General features: G+C 57.0%; 1 protein-coding gene across 1 annotated transcript; it reads right to left on the reverse strand.

Annotated features, from left to right (window-relative positions):
• Positions 1-517: 517 nt before the first annotated feature.
• Positions 518-16456, reverse strand: LOC144942507 (uncharacterized). Its single transcript, XM_078869367.1, has 16 exons — positions 16422-16456; positions 14915-15082; positions 12701-12799; positions 10680-10798; positions 9260-9447; positions 7256-7475; positions 6689-6822; positions 5968-6100; positions 5364-5504; positions 5072-5164; positions 4468-4562; positions 4177-4318; positions 3127-3264; positions 2775-2903; positions 1785-2058; positions 518-1335 (listed from the first exon to the last, which is right to left on the reverse strand). The coding sequence occupies exons 1-16, from the start codon at positions 16454-16456 to the stop codon at positions 1323-1325; spliced, it is 2121 nt and encodes a 706-aa protein (XP_078725493.1). The 3' UTR covers positions 518-1322.
• Positions 16457-16713: the final 257 nt, after the last annotated feature.

Below are 16713 nucleotides of genomic sequence, written 5' to 3' on the forward strand. Positions count from 1 at the left end.
CTACGAGCCAGCCTGACACTTGACGTGGCCTTAAAGTGCACATAGCCTGGCACAAGCGCGGTGGTTACGTTACCGGCAATGAGTGGCGAATAGCAGTTGTGTGTGTACACGTTTGTTGAACTTCTTTTACACAGTACGTAGCCAAACCATCCCCGTACAGGCGTACACACACATCAGTGCAATAACTGGCACATCTGCTGCATAGGCCAATTATACTATCAATAGACCAGGGCTCTGGGTTATTCGTGCTTTTGGAGATCCTGAGCACTGTTCATGATGGTGGGCAGGCCCAGGTAAAGCTATGAGTTGGAGCCATTTTCTATTCACATTGGGGTGGAATAGCAATGTCCTCTGACCCTACACTAACATGTTTGAGAAACCTTCGATGGATATACTGGAGGAATTTCCATCTGATACACACACACGCGGCACACACACACACACGCGGCACACACAAACACGTGGCACACACAAAGTGTATTCGAAGAAGACGCAGACTCTGGATTTTGTTCCCAGCACTTTTACTGTTCCCAGCACCAAGCAAAAGCCGGGGTGTGCGTCCTCAGCCCCGCAGACAGAAGCAGGCAGCTACACGGGACCAGCGCGGTGTGCGATGCCCAGCGGTCCAAGGCGCGGTGTGCATGGGGTGGTTGTGTGCACGTGGTGTGCGCGTGGTGTGCGCGTGGTTTGCACGTGGTGTGCGCGTGGTGTGCGAGGTGGTGAACACCGCATGGTGTGCGAGCTGTCTGCGCGTGATCGGAGTGCACTTGTGGTTTGTGTGGGTTGGTGTGGGGTGATGTTGATGTGGGGTGTTGTTGATGTTCGCTGGTGGGGAAGGTTGTTTCAGTGGTGGTGTGTGGAGTGGTCGTGTCGCGGTTAACGCGCTATGCTACAAACCCGACTACACCGGTTCGATTTACGCTTACGGCCAACACCAGTGAAGATTGTTTGAACCGGTCCTGGGCCTCCCCTAGGTCAGATCAGCCTCAATTGAGTACCTGGTGCAGTGTGTAAACATCGCCACTGGGGTGTGGTACTGACCACCAACCCGCTCGTGTGCTGTTCCGGCCTTCATAGGGGCTCGCAAACAGCAATTGCCCCAACAGTCTGTTAAGGCTATACGGGGGATCTTTGTTTGATGTTCACTGGTGGTGGTGGGTGGTGGTGGTTTTCGTGGTGGTGTGGGATGGCGGTGGATGTGGAGCAATAGGTGTTCACTGGGCGTGCGACACAGTCTCCAGGTGTGTCAGGGTTCTCTGGGTGTGCGGCAGCAGCAGCGGGTGGGTGAGTTGCTGGAGTCCGTGTGAGCAGCTCTTTCAGCTTTAAGCATTCAACCTGAAACAAAAAACCGCACCACACACAGGGTAGAGTTGGTGGTTGAGCGCGTGTGGTCAGGATGCGGTGGTTTGTGATTGTTGTAGTGGTGACGTTAGCAGTGTGGAGTGGGGCGTGTGGTAGTGTATATTGCGGTTGTTGTGGTTGGGTAATGGCGTCTGAGCTGGTGGTCGTGGTGAGGGACACATGGCGTTTGCGGTTGGGTTGTGGTTGTTGGAGCGGTCGAGTGGTTGACAGTACTGTCGAACGGGTGAGCGGGTAGTTGATGGAGGAGCGGGTGAGTGGGTGGTTGATGGAGGAGCAGATCAGCATGTGGTTGACGGACGACCAAGTGAGCGTTTGGTTTACGGAGCAGCGGGTGAGCTGGTGGTTCATGGAGGAGCAGGTGAGTGGGTGAGCTGACCACGGAGGCTCAGTGGCACTGACACCCCTCGGGCTGCTTCCCCCACCAGGAGGAGGCTCCTCCCTCCAGGGGAACCCAGCGGCAGTCACACTTGCGGCTCCACATGCGTCCCCCGGCGTAGGCCACGGGCCCCCCGGCGTAGGGCCCCCCGGCGTAGGGCCCCCCGGCGTGGGGTTCCCCGGAGTAGGGGCCCACGTTATAGGGACCGCTGACCCCCAGCTCAGCTAGGCTGGGCGCGGGGCCCCAGGGACCCTGAGCCAGGGCACCATACGGGACCCCCACGGGGTTGAAGGGGGCCCAGTCGGAGGCGGCGCGGGAGTCTGCAGGGAGAGGAGAATGTGGCAGAGGAGAACATGGGGGTGTGGTGAGCGTGTGTGCTGTTGTGAGTGTGGTGAGTGTTTGGGAGCAGTAGCGGTTAGCGCGCTGTGCTACGAACCTGGCGACTCAAGTTGGATTCTCGCTCACTGCCAACACCAGTGACGAATATCTGAACTAGTCCTTGGGCTCCTAGGTCGACTCAGCCTCAAATTAATACTTGGTGTTGTGTGTAAATATCACCATTGGGGAGACAAAGGTGGCCGGGTGTGGTGTTGGGCACCACATTCAGATAAGCCCCTCCCCCCTCCTCCCCCCTTAACTTGTATTTAAGAGCTTGTCTCTTGGAATTTTGCCTCACTTGATACAGTAAATTTAGCTGTGATGGTCCCACCTGATGACGGAGACTTGTGTTGCCTCCAAAACGTCGTGATTTTTTATTTTATTTCTATTATTATTTCTATTATTTCTATAATTGAGTTTTATAATATATTTTATTTTTTTATTTTTTTTACCTACGTGACTTTACCGGAAAAAAAAAAAAACTAAGAGTATGTGGTGTTGGGCACCCACCCCCTGTTAGCGAGTAGGTGCTACTCGCTAACAGCACTTGCCCCAAAAGTCTGTTAAGGCTACACGGGGGATCTTTGTTTGTATGACTGTGTGTGACTATGTGGAGGAGGAGACTGCGGTGAGTGTGTGCTGTGGTGAGCGCCCTCACTCTGCACGTAGACGGTGCGGTATCTGTCCACGGCGTGCTCAATGGCTGCGAGGGAGGCTTGGATGTTGGCCGGGGAGTTGATGACAAAGCCGATGCCAGTGGTCGGGGCGGCCATGGGGTGCCCCTCTCCTGGACGGGGGTGGACACGGTGGGGGAGGGGGGGGCACGGGGGGGGGGGGGACACGGTGGAGGGGGGGAAGGGGGGGGACACGGGGGGGGGGGGTGAGGTGTGTGTCGCACGCTCGCACACAAGAGTGCCGGGCGACACCAGCGTCCTCTATGATCGCTCGACCCAGACGCTGCAATCCCTTGACCATGACCTTTGAGCCGCAATGCCTGACCACGATCTCACCGTCGACCAGGCTGGGCGTGGGCGCTCCGTCGAGCAGCTTCCAGTCGCGCAGCGCAGAGAGCCAGCCGTCCACGGAGCTGCTCAGCTCCACCTGCAGCGGCACCACCGCCTTGCCGAACATCCGCGCGAACGAGTACTCTGAGGAAGGGGGGGGAGCGATAAGAGAAAGGGGGGCAGCAGTGTCAACACAGAGGGAGAGGGCAGATGATGAGGCATGGCCGGGAGTCAGAGCCATTCCCTGTTCACCTTGGGGTGAGACAGGGATGTCCTTGGGGCTCCCACATTATTGGATGCTACCTGGTCATCACTCTATACAAAGTTTCGGGTCTTCTTAGGCACAGTTATGCCCTCCCTTCTGTATGGTTACGACACGTGGAGCCCTTTAAAGGAACATCTGTGCTGGTTCCATACATCCAGGCTGGCCTGCCTACGATCCATCCTAGGTTCAACCAGGCTGAATTGTGTGAGGAGCTCACGGAATATTGAAAGATCTGGATACAGTCCCATCAGCTCCTCCAGCAGGTGAAGCTTTGTTTGCTGGATCATGTAGCCTACATACCCAGTCACCGCTTGCCCAAGCAGCTTCTGTTTGGTCAAATAGAGGGGGCTAAATGTGTGTGGCATGGGCTGGAGAAGAGATGGACTGATGCAGTCCAAGAGGATTTGGAGCTGAGTGGACTTGCCGATGACTGATACTAGCGGTGTTAAGATCAGCCTCTCTGGAGGAGACTATTGGGCAGTTAGAGGCAGTTGCCCTCCTACAACAGTGGAAGGTAGAAGAGCGACGCTCACAACAATGAGTAGAGCGCCGGGTGGCTAAAACTTCTAGTAGAGGGCACAGTAGAGGGGTACAGGTGGTGCATCTCAGTCAACCCATGGCCCCTGAGTGTTTCCCGTGACCTTCCAGCAGCGAGGTCTGCACACCTTACGTGGTAGCGTCAAAGGGCAATCGGCTCGGCACGTCGAGCACGGTGGCGACATCGCAACCACTCAGCGGCGATGTCGCCCGGTGGTGTCGTCGCCGGTGGGATGAGCGCATGGAAAGCTCACCAGTACGGCACCGTGGGTTGTCCTGGTAGGCGTTAGTGGCCGTCACGAAGACGACGCCGGCCGCCTCAATGGCTGCGAGCGTCTGGTCCAGGGAGTGCGGACTCAGGGGCTCCGTGTTCATCCACACTCGCACGCCGCGCGCCTGGGCCCACAGGGGCACACGGCGAACGCACGGGAGACAAGGGAGAAGCGGGTGAGGCGGGAGAGGCAGGAGGCGGTGAGGCGGCCCGTGCCCCTCGCCACGTGGCCACCCGCCCTTGCGTGCGAGCGAGTGAGGTGAGCGCGCCTCACCTGCAGCTTGTCACGCAGGGCGGTTGCCGTGGCGACGTGGACGCCGTCGTGGCTGATCACCACCCCTCCCTCGCGAGCCGCGTACACGGGGAACACTGCACGGACACCGAGAGAGCAGGTCCAGGGTCATTCTATGTCTGGTGAGGTGTGTGGTGAGGTATATGGTGGGGTGTGTGGTGAGGTATATGGTGGGGTGTGTGGTGAGGTATATGGTGAGGTGTGTGGTGTATCGTGGGTGGGGAGCGGTAGTGCAGAAATTAGTACGCTGCGCTACAAACCCGGCGACCTGAGTTCGATTCCCGTTCAAGGCCAACACTAATGAGAATTATTTGTATCGGTACTGGGCCTCCCCTAGGTCGACTCAGCCTCAAATAAGTACCTGATGCAGTGTGTAAAATATCGCCACTGGGGAGACAAAGGCGGCCGGGCGTGGTGTTGGCCACCCACCCCTTCGTGTGCCGTGTCGGCCTTCATAGGTGCTCGCAGACAGCACTTGCCCCTACAGTCTGTAAGGCTATACAGGTTATTTTTGCATCGTGGTGGTGTATCGTGGTGGTATGTGTTTGGTATGGCTGTGCTGCTGCAGCGCGGTGCGGCTTCTCACTGTGTGGGAACGTCTCCCACTCGGTCCACGCTTTGCCAAGCCGCACCTCCTGACCTGACTCCGCTACCCATAATGCACCAGGGCCAGCTCCACCTGTGGGGGGGGGGCACAGTGAGATTTTGATGAGAGAATGACGAGTGAGTGTAAGTGAGTGAGTGTGAGTGAGTGAATGAGAGTGAGTGCGAGTGAGTGAGTGAGAGTGAGTGAGAGTGAGTGAATGAGAGTGAGTGAATGAGAGTGAGTGCGAGTGAATGAGAGTGTGAGTGAGTGTCAGAGTGAGTGCGAGTCGTACCAGGCTGGGTGCCCTCGCGAGACAGCACGTATCGTGGAGACTTCTCAGTGAGGAGGAGGAGACCAATGCCGCGCGCGGCCCCCGCCAGCCAGGGCGAACCTCCCCTCAGCAGCACGGACAGCTCCCTCGCCAGCTCCTCATCTACACCACCACCACCACCATCGTCACAGCATCATCATCATCATATCATCACCGCAACATCACAACATCATCATCACGTAATCATTGCATCATCATCACAACATAATGTTATCGTCACATCATCACAACAACATCATCACATCATCACAACAACATCAATGGATGCGGTTCCTGCGGTGTAGTGTGGTTCCCACGGTGCGGTCCATTTCCTGTGGTGCGGTGGGGTGTGGTGTGTGGCGCAGTCTGGTTTGTGGTATGGTGCGCTTTTGGTATGGTTTGTGGTGTGGTGCGGTGTAGTATGGTGTGTGGTGTGTTGGGGTGTGGTTCCCGTGATGCGGTGTGTTATGGTGTACGGTGTGGTGTGGTGTGGTTCCCACGGTGCGGTGTGGTGTGTGTTATGGTGTGTGGTGTGGGGGGGTGTGGTTCCCGTGATGCGGTGCAGTGTGGTTTGGTGGAGGCGCACCATGGCGCATGGCGTTGCGTAGGCCGGGGTGGAAGGCGAGCTGCCACACGATGGTGGTGGCTGCGCGCCGCTCCTCCTCACGCCCACGGCGCAGAACCTGCACCGCCAGCGGCACCGCGCCCGCCTCCAACAGCTACGCAACGCACACATCACACCACACGCATCACACACATCACACCACACGCATCACACCGCATGCACCACACCGACCACACACCGCACCACATACACCGCATGCACCACACCGCACGCACCACACCGCACCACACCGCACCACACCACACCATACCACAGAAACAGGGCACATCGTCTCAGGTTAAGTAGGGTAACCTCCTCTACTCTCCCTACACATACACGCACGTACACGCACGCACACACGCGCACACACACACGTACATGCACGCACGCACGCACACGCGTGTGTCTATGGTAGTGTAGCGGTTGTGTCTATGGTAGTGTAGCGGTTCGCGCGCTGCTCTACAAACCCAGCCAGCCGAGTTCAATTCCCGACCACGGCCACCAACACCAGTGACGATTAACTCAACTGGTCCCGCGTACCTGATGCGGTGTGTAAACATTGCCACTAGGGAGACAACGGTGGCTGATCGTAGTGCTGGCTGCCAACCCGTGCCGGCCTTCGTAGGTGCTGCCACTCGCCAACGGCACTTGCCACCAAATGGCTAGACGGGGGATCTTTGTCCTTGTGTAGGCTTGAGCGTACCGGCGTGGCGCAGGCGCTCAGGCGGGCGAGGTGAGCGAGGGTGGTGAGGATCTCCAGGAGGCTGTGCCCCTCGTGCTCCAGCAGGACAGTGTTGAGCGCCGCACGCAGCCAGCTCACCGTGGAAGACAGGTGCCCTGCACCGCACACACACCGCTCACCACTCACCACATCGCTCATCACTCGCCACATCGCTCACCGCTCACCACATCGCTCACCACTCACCACTCACTACACCGCTCGCCACATCGCTCACCGCTCGCCACATCGCTCACCGCTCACCACATCGCTCACCGCTAGCCTCACCGCTTATCACTCACCGCTCACCACATCGCTCACCGCTCACCACACCGCTCACCACTCACCACACCGCTCACCACTCGCCACACCGCTCATCACTCAAGACATCGTTCGCAATAGCAATCACTGCTCACCGCTCGTGACACCTCCTATTCCACCTCTATTCCTCTCCCACACTCCATCCAAATCACTTCACTTCACTCCTCCCCCTCTCACCCCTCCCTCTGCCACCCCCCCATCCCTTCTACCCCTCCCCGAGTGGCGTCTCACCCGACTTAACGGCGTGCTCCTCGGCCGTGCTCTCGCCGAGCGCCAGGCAGGTGGTGAGCGTGGCCCCGACGCGCACCTGCGCGTTCTTGAGGGCGAGCAGCGCGCCCAGCGACGCGCGCGCCGCCTCAGTGCGCAGCAACGCGCGGTTCTGCCGCTCGGTGGCCACGTGCCACAGCGAGCTGATCGCCAGCCGCGAGATCAGCAGCTGAGCGAACGCCGTCTGTCACCGGAAGACGGCGTTCACACCACACCACATGCACCACGCCACGCCACACACCACACGCCACACACACCACACCACGCCACACACACCACACCATACGCACCACGCCACACGCACCACGCCACACGCACCACGCCACATGCACCACGCCACATGCACCATATCATGCACGCCACACACACCACGCCACACACACGCCACACGCACCATGTCACAGCACGCCACACACCCCACGCCACACACACACCACACGCACCATGTCACAGCACGTCACACACCCCACGCCACACACACCACGCCACACGCACCACGCCACAGGCACCAAACCACACCACACGCACCATGCCACAGCACGCACCACGCACATCTTGCTTGCGTCACGACTTACGAGGCGCTGACGAGCAACCGCAGACGAGTGGGAAGGCAGCAGCAGCAGCAGTAGCCACCCGGCGCGACCAACGATCGCCCAAGCTCTGCGATCCTCTAAATGTTTACATCATAATATTTTTTCCTGTAACACTGCCCTCTGGTTGGTTGGTCATGGTGACGTCACGCACTCCAACCAATCAGCGTGTGTAACGGGACTCCTTAACATAATTTATACTTTAGCACAATCGTGCAGGCTGGGTGGATGCTTGCTGAGCGTTACGTCATGTGCCCATGCCCTGCAAACGTGATGATACAAACTTCCGATAACAGTGTCACAATTTTTTTTTGTTCCTGGGTAGTAAGTGTTATTTCCTAATTGCTTATGCCTCAAAAGTACAGAAAATGGATATTACTCCCCATAAACTTTGCTTTTGTGACCAGGACAGTGATGTTGAAATTTACCTATTTTCCAGAACATTCCAGATAGATTCAGTGCTGAGTAAACTTGGAGTAACTTCTAGAACATTCTAGAACTTTGCAGTAATATAAATAATATAATAAATACCGGGGCCTTAAGCCTACCAGTTCAGTTTAGTTCATGCTGCCTAAGTGGATACATCTCTGCATTTTTCTGAGATGGCATCAAGAGGCTGCAAGCATCCGGCAGACGCATTTTGCGATGTATTTTTATAATAAAATAAAGGTGGCTATGCAATAATTAATAATCCTGTTTTGAAAATGCAAAAATTTTTTGCAACTCGCCGTCATCTACGGCCCGTTCATTAGTCCAACTGGTGATCGTGGGTCAACACACGGACGAAAGCCCCACTCAAGACAACACGTAGATAACAATTCCGTGCTAAAGCTGTTTCAACACAACGTGCAGATGCATACTCGCACTGGCGAAGCAAACCGGCAAACTTTTTGGTTTGGCAGAGGATAGTTTGGCGGAGGACAGCTGTAATCCTAGCATCACCGATGGGAGTGTGTGCACGTTGAGAGTGTGTGTGCGCGTTGAGAGTGTGTGTGTGTCAGGAGCGGCAGTGTCGCGGTTAGTGCGCTGCGCTACGAACCCGGCACCCCGAGTTCGATTCCCCCTTACACTCAACCCTAGTGACAATTATCTAAACCGGTTCTAGGCCTCCCCGAGGTCGACTCAGCCTAAAATTAGTACCTAATACGGTGTGTAAACATCGCCACGAGGGAGACAAAGGTGGTCAGGTGTGGTGCTGGCCACCCACCCTCTTGTGTGCCGTGCAAGCCTTCAGATGTGCTGCTCGCTAACAGCACTTGCCCCAAACAGTCTGTTAAGGCTATACGGGGGCGAGGAGGGGGCGCAAGGAGGGGGGGGAGGGGTGACGAGGAGGGGGGGGGAGGGGGGACGAGGAGGGGTGACGAGGAGTGGGCAGCACCTCGTCATCGGCGGAGTCCTTCACTGCGGCGAGGTTGCCCAGCAGGATCTGCACTCCGCCGGCGCGGCCCAGCGCCGTGCGGAAGTCGGCGCTCAGCTGCGAGGCGTGCAGCACGAGGCGCAGCGCGGAGCCCCCCACGAACTCCAGCCCCTCGGCGTCCAGGCCCGAGAGGACCTTCACCAGAACCCCTGCACATCGCCAACATCGTCAACATCCACATCGCCAACATTGTCATCATCACCAGCCCCGTGAGGATCTCTCCCTCGTGCCTGTCCGAATCACGGTGTGGTGAGCGTGGTATGGTGTGGTTGGTTGGCGAGTGAGTGGTGAGCGTGCGGTGAGCGTGGTATGGTGTGGGTGGTTGGCGAGTGAGTGATGAGCGTGTGGTGAGCGTGGTATGGTGTGGGTGGTTGGCTAGTGAGTGGTGAGCGTGTGGTGAGCGTGGTATGGTGTGGGTGGTTGGCGAGTGAGTGGTGAGCGTGGTATGGTGTGGGTGGTTGGCGAGTGAGTGGTGAGCGTGTGGTGAGCGTGGTATGGTGTGGGTGGTTGGCGAGTGAGTGGTGAGCGTGTGGTGAGCGTGGTATGGTGTGGGTGGTTGGCGAGTGAGTGGTGAGCGTGTGGTGAGGGTGGTATGGTGTGGGTGGTTGGCGAGTGAGTGGTGAGCGTGTGGTGAGCGTGGTATGGTGTGGGTGGTTGGCGAGTGAGTGGTGAGCGTGTGGTGAGCGTGGTATGGTGTGGGTGGTTGGCGAGTGAGTGGTGAGCGTGTGGTGAGCGTGGTATGGTGTGGGTGGTTGGCGAGTGAGTGGTGAGCGTGTGGTGAGCGTGGTATGGTGTGGGTGGTTGGCGAGTGAGTGGTGAGCGTGTGGTGAGCGTGGTATGGTGTGGGTGGCTGGCGAGTGAGTGGTGAGCGTGTGGTGAGCGTGGTATGGTGTGGGTGGTTGGCGAGTGAGTGGTGAGCGTGTGGTGAGCGTGGTATGGTGTGGGTGGTTGGCGAGTGAGTAGTAAGCGTGTGGTGAGCGTGGTATGGTGTGGGTGGTTGGCGAGTGAGTGGTGAGTGTGCGGTGAGCGTGGTATGGTGTGGGTGGTTGGCGAGTGAGTGGTGAGTGTGTGGTGAGCGTGGTATGGTGTGGGTGGTTGGCGAGTGAGTGGTGAGCGTGGTATGGTGCGGGTGGTTGGCGAGTGAGTGGTGAGTGTGCGGGGAGTGGTGAGTGGGTGGTGAGTGGTGAGTGCGCGGTGAGTGAGTGGTGAGTGCGCGGTGAGTGAGTGGTGAGTGTGCGGTGAGTGAGTGATGAGTGGTGAGTGAGTGGTGAGTGAGTGGTGAGTGAGTGGTGAGTGTGCGGTGAGTGGTGAGTGTGCGGTGAGTGGTGAGTGAATGGTGAGTGGTGAGTGGGCGGTGAGTGGTGAGTGGTGCGCTGCTCACCCGCCCAGCCCTGTGCGGTGAGCGAGTCGGCCAGCTGGACTCGTCCACCCAGCGTGCTGCACTGCTTGAGGGAGGTGGACAGCTCCTGGCACCACCCCACGAACTCCAGGCTGGCATAGCTGCACAACAACAACATCAACAAAGATCCCCTGTGGCTGCACAACAACAACAACATCAACAACATCAACAACATCAACAACAAATACAAAGATCCCCCGTGTAGCCTTGATATAATGTTGGGGCAAGTGCTGTTAGCGAGCAATACCTATGAAGGCCGGCACGGCACACGAGGGGGTGGGTGTCGGAGACCACGCCCGGCCGCCTTACGCAACAACAGCTACACCGTGACACACACCCTGACACACACACTGACACACGCCCTGACACACACCCTGACACACATCCTGACACACGCCCTGATACACACAGTGATACACACCCTGACACACGCCCTGACACACACAGTGACACACACCCTGACACACACCCTGACACACACCCTGACACACGCCCAGACACACGCCCTGACACACGCCCTGACACACGCTCTGACACACACCCTGACACACGCCCTGACACACGCCCTGACACACACAGTGACACACACCCTGACACACGCCCTGACACACACAGTGACACACACCCTGACACACACCCTGACACACACCCTGACACACGCCCTGACACACGCCCTGACACACAGTGACACACGCCCTGACACACACAGTGACACACACCCTGACACGCACCCTGACACACACAGAGACACACACCGTGACACACGCCCTGACACACACCCTGACACACACCCTGACACACACCGTGACACACACCCTGACACACACCCTGACACACACCCTGACACACACCCGGCCATTCACACGGCTACAGCTGCCCCGATTCTGGCAGCCTCAAAGGTGCAGGCGGCGGTGGTGGTGGCGGTGGCGGTCGTGGTGGCGGTGGTGGTGGTGGTGGCGGCGGTGGTGGAGGCGGTGGTGTAGGCGGCTCCCACCGGCAGTGGTTTCGGTGAGTCGAGGCGAGGTAAAGTAGTGAGGAGTAGTTGATGCGTTGTCGTAGTGAGGTGTGATGAAGGTGCTGTGGTGAGATGCAGCAGTGAGATGTAGTGGCGAGGTGTGGTGAAGTGTAGTGGTGAGTAGCAGTGAGTAGTAAAGCGGTGAGCAGTAGTGGTGAGTAGTAGTGGTGAGGAGTGGTGGTGAGGAGTGGTGGTGAGTAGCAGTGGTGAGGAGTGTCAGTGGTGGATACCAGTGAGTAGTGGTGGTGAGGAGTGGTGGTGAGTAGCCCTGGTGAGGAGTGTCAGTGGTGGATACCAGTGGTGAGGAGTGGTGGGTAGCAGTGGTGAGGAGTATCAGTGGTGGATACCAGTGAGTAGCAGTGGTGAGGAGTGGTGGTGAGTAGCGGTGGTGAGGAGTATCAGTGGTGGATACCAGTGAGTAGGAGTGGTGAGGAGTGGTAGTGGTGAGGAGTGGTGGTGGTGAGGAGTGGTGGTGAGTAGCAGTGGTGAGGAGTATCAGTGGTGGATACCAGTGAGTAGTAGTGGTGAGGAGTGGTGGTGAGTAGCAGTGGTGAGGAGTGTCAGTGGTGGATACCAGTGGTGAGGAGTGGTGAGGAGTGGTGAGGAGTGGTGGTGAGTAGCAGTGGTGAGGAGTGTCAGTGGTGGATACCAGTGGTGAGGAGTGGTGAGGAGTGGTGGTGAGTAGCAGTGGTGAGGAGTGTCAGTGGTGGATACCAGTGGTGAGGAGTGGTGAGGAGTGGTGGTGAGTAGCAGTGGTGAGGAGTGTCAGTGGTGGATACCAGTGAGTAGTGGTGGTGAGGAGTGGTGGTGAGTAGCAGTGGTGAGGAGTGTCAGTGGTGGATACCAGTGGTGAGGAGTGGTGGTGAGTAGCAGTGGTGAGGAGTGTCAGTGGTGGATACCAGTGAGTAGGAGTGGTGAGGAGTGGTGGTGGTAAGGAATGGTGGTGAGTAGGAGTGGTGAGGAGTGGTGGTGGTGAGGAGCCACTCACTTGTCGCTCGCCTTCATCTTGCCCAGGAGTTGCTGCGCTGCGCTCTGCACCTTCATCGTCTGCTCCAGACTCATGGAGCCGAGCCCCATGGCGGACGAGCTGGGCCACGGGGACGGGGGGGTTGGGGACACGTGGGAGACACAAGGACAATGGTTGAGATGCCAGGTCAAACAGGGAGACACAGCGGGACGCGTGGGGACGTGGGTAGGAGACACGTGGGGACGTGGGTAGGAGACGCGTGGGGACATGGGTAGACCTGGCAGTCACCGGTGACCTGCCAGCTGAGGCCATCAACTCGCTGCACGTGGGGGAGCTGGAATATCAACTCGGGCTGAGTTCACGCGCTCCCACAAGGCCGTGCGTGTGCGTGACGGGGTGTGTGGGGGGGGGGTCTGGTTAGCTCAGAGTGTGACGGGGTGTGGGGGGGGGTCTGGTTGGCTCAGAGTGTGACGGGGTGTGAGGGGGGGGTCTGGTTGGCTCAGAGTGTGACGGGGTGTGGGGGGGGGTCTGGTTGGCTCAGAGTGTGACGGGATGTGAGGGGGGGGTCTGGTTGGCTCAGAGTGTGCGTCGCTCTCATCAGAACAATGGGCGCGGGACGTCTCCCCGGGCGAGCACTGCCGTGTGTCCTCACTCGGAGGCACTTTGTCGATTTAGTTTTTCATTTTCTGAAATTTTTTCCTTTTTTTTTACTTACTCCTAACAAAATGTCCTCTAAGCGAGGTTCGTCTGTACACTGCGCCCTCATCTCGAGGGGCAGAGCTGTGTGGGGGAGAGGGAGGAGGAGGAGGCCAAGTTGCCTGCGGGCCGACTCGCACCGCTGCTGCTGCTCGAGGAGGCTCCGAATGAGGTTGTGGTTACCCGAGACAACCCGGCCTGTTGCTATGGTAACGGTAGAGACAGCCGCTCTTCTCGCGGTCCTCCCATACTCGGGGGAGCCACAGGGACACCGCTTTTTACGTAATCGTAGTCGTGAGGTCGATTGCTTTGTTTGTTCATATTCTCGAGGGTGTGAAGAATATTCTGACGAAAGAATTACGGACCAAAACATAACTTTAACTTTAAGACGTAAACAGGAAGACTTCTTCAAAACTACGGCGGATCGCCTGATGGTGCTGGTTGTAAATACCGGCGAAACGTGACGATACTCGAATTGTAAACGTTGTGGTGGGTTCATTATCCAACACACAACCGGTTTAGTGATGAACTCGTAACCAATTTGCACGTTTTGTTACGTGTCAACCCTTCCTAATCGGCTGTCCGGTTGTGGCGGGTTTAACGACACATTTATATTCACGCGATCTAACCCAAAGCTCTGCAGTCCTCTATATATCAAGGTGTTATCAGCTAATTAATGAGGGGAAACAACTACAAGAAAACAGACACAAGGAGACTCGGGAGAGATAGAGATATACGGAGACACAGAGACACACGAAGACACAGACACACAGAGACACAGAGACACGCGGAGACACAGAGACACACGAGAGACAGAGACACACAGAGACACACGGAGACACAGACACACGGAGACAGAGACACACGGAGACTCAGAAGAGACAGACACACAGAGATCCAGAGACACAGAGATACACGGAGACACACGGAGCCACAGAGACACGGAGACACGGAGACACATAGACACACAGACACACAGAGACACGGAGACAGAGACACACGAAGACTCAGAAGACACAGAGACACACGGAGACACACGGAGACTCAGAAGAGACAGACACACAGAGACACAGAGACACACAGACACACAGAGACACGGAGACAGAGACACACGGAGACTCAGAAGAGACAGACACACAGAGATCCAGAGACACAGAGATACACGGAGACACACGGAGCCACAGAGACACGGAGACACGCAGAGATACGCAGAGACACACGAAGACTCAGAAGACACAGAGACACACGGAGACACACGGAGACAGAGACACACGGAGACTCAGAAGAGACAGACACACAGAGACACACAGACACACATTGACACGGAGACACACGGAGACACAGAAACACACAGAGACACGGAGACACACAGAGACACACAGAGACACACAGAGACAGACACAGAGACACACAGAGACACAGAGAGACACGGAGACACACAGAGACACAGAGACACACAGAGACACGGGAGACACAGAGACACACAGAGATACACGGAGACAGAGACACACGGGAGAGACGAATCCGATCGCTGCTCACCTGGAGCTCGCGGCCCCGGAACTGGACGAGCCCGAGGCGGAGGAGGAGAAGCCGGAGGAGGAGGAAGAGGAGAAGGAGGAGGAGGAGGTGCTGAACGAGGAGGAGGAGGACACGGTGAAGGAGCTGGCCGGGATGGCGCCGCCCTCCATCTTCAACATGTGTGCCATTCTGCGTGGGCGGGGAGGAGTTTGAGGAGGTGGTGGATTGAGGAGGTGGTGGATTGAGGAGGTGGTGGATTGAGGAGGTGGTAGATTGAGGAGGTGGTGGATTGAGGAGGTGGTGGATTGAGGAGGTGAAGAGCCGCGTGGTGGCAGTAGTTGAGTGAAGAGGTGGTGGTGGATTGAGGATGAGCAGCGGGTAAGAGTGTGGGGTGGTCATGGTGGATGCAGGTGACAGTGTTGGTAGGGAGGTGGTAGTGGTGAAAAGGCGGAGTTTACTATGGTGGTGGTGAGGATGCGGAGGTGGTGGTGAGTTTGCGGTGGAGGAGGAGGCGAGCTCAAGACGCATTCTCATCGTCAGGGTGTGGGGGTGTGGAACGGTGGCGCAATGGTTTGTGCGCTGCGCTCGTGAACCCTGGCTTCCAGGGCACGGCCACCATCAGTGGCGATCAGTGGTGTCTCAATCGGCTCCGGCTCCTACCCTCACCACAGCACTCCTGGTTCACCATCCCGCACTAACCAGCGCGGTGAAGTATGGTCAAACAACGGCCGCGGCGTGGAGAGGCTTTCATCCAGCAGTGGATTGTGTTCAACACAAATTGATGTTCACAACGCGTTGTGACCGCCACCGCTCACAACAGCGGCTTTGTAGCGGCCGCTAGTGGCTGCAGGAGCCCTGATGGGATATCTTCTCTGTCGCGAGGTCACCGACGCGACGGCGTTCTCACAACGCGGTTCTTGTTTTAGCCTCCCCCACAGAGGCCGCTGCTGATGGCACCCCTCCCACTCTCTTCAGAGAGAGCGCCTTTTCGTTCCGCAAGGCGTGAGGCCAACTCCACAAGAGGTCGGGTACACCACAAACATTCTACACACGTTGTGAAGACGCTAATATAATACTAATAATTTAAACACGTAAGAGTGAGAAGAGGGAAAAAAATTAAACGGTAAAATAATCACAAAATGCCTGAATAAAACTACCATTCGAAATTATAGAAACAGGTCATAAGCCTTGAGTTGAAGATGATGTGGATGGTGGTGGTGTGATTCAAGTTGGTGATGTGGACCGTGAGGATGCTGATGTCGACGATGATTATGATGTTGATGGTGATACCGATGTGCTGAGGGTTTCAAAGTTTCGATGGTGAGATCGATGGTGATGATGGTGATGTTGATAGCGGAGGTGATGATGATGTTGATGGGATTGGTGGTGGTTCCGATTTTGATATTTTAGACAGCGATGCAGATTGCGATGATGATGATGATGGTGATGTTGCTGCTGTGTTGAGGATGTAGATGGCGAGTGTGATGATGATGGTCGTCATGTTGCCAGTGAGTTTGAGGAATCGCACCTGTGCTGGAGTTCGGGGTCCTGGATCACCTGCATGGACCCAGGACGAGCCTCCTCTTATAGCGACCCAAGACTCCTCCTCTTCCACCCTCCCCTATAGCCACCCCTACAGCCTCCTCTCTACAGCCACCCCCCCCCCCCCTTTGGCCAACCGTACAGCCTCCCCTACAGCCTCCCCTACAGCCTTGCCGACACCCCCTTCCACTACAGCCTTCCCTAAAGCTTCTCCTACAGCCTCGTTCCGAAAGCCACCTCCTATGCCCTCCTCCCCTGTCGCATATCCCCACTGTCGC

Source organism: Lampetra fluviatilis, chromosome 27 (genome assembly GCF_964198595.1).
Source record: "Lampetra fluviatilis chromosome 27, kcLamFluv1.1, whole genome shotgun sequence".
In the NCBI taxonomy this organism is placed as follows: domain Eukaryota; kingdom Metazoa; phylum Chordata; class Hyperoartia; order Petromyzontiformes; family Petromyzontidae; genus Lampetra; species Lampetra fluviatilis.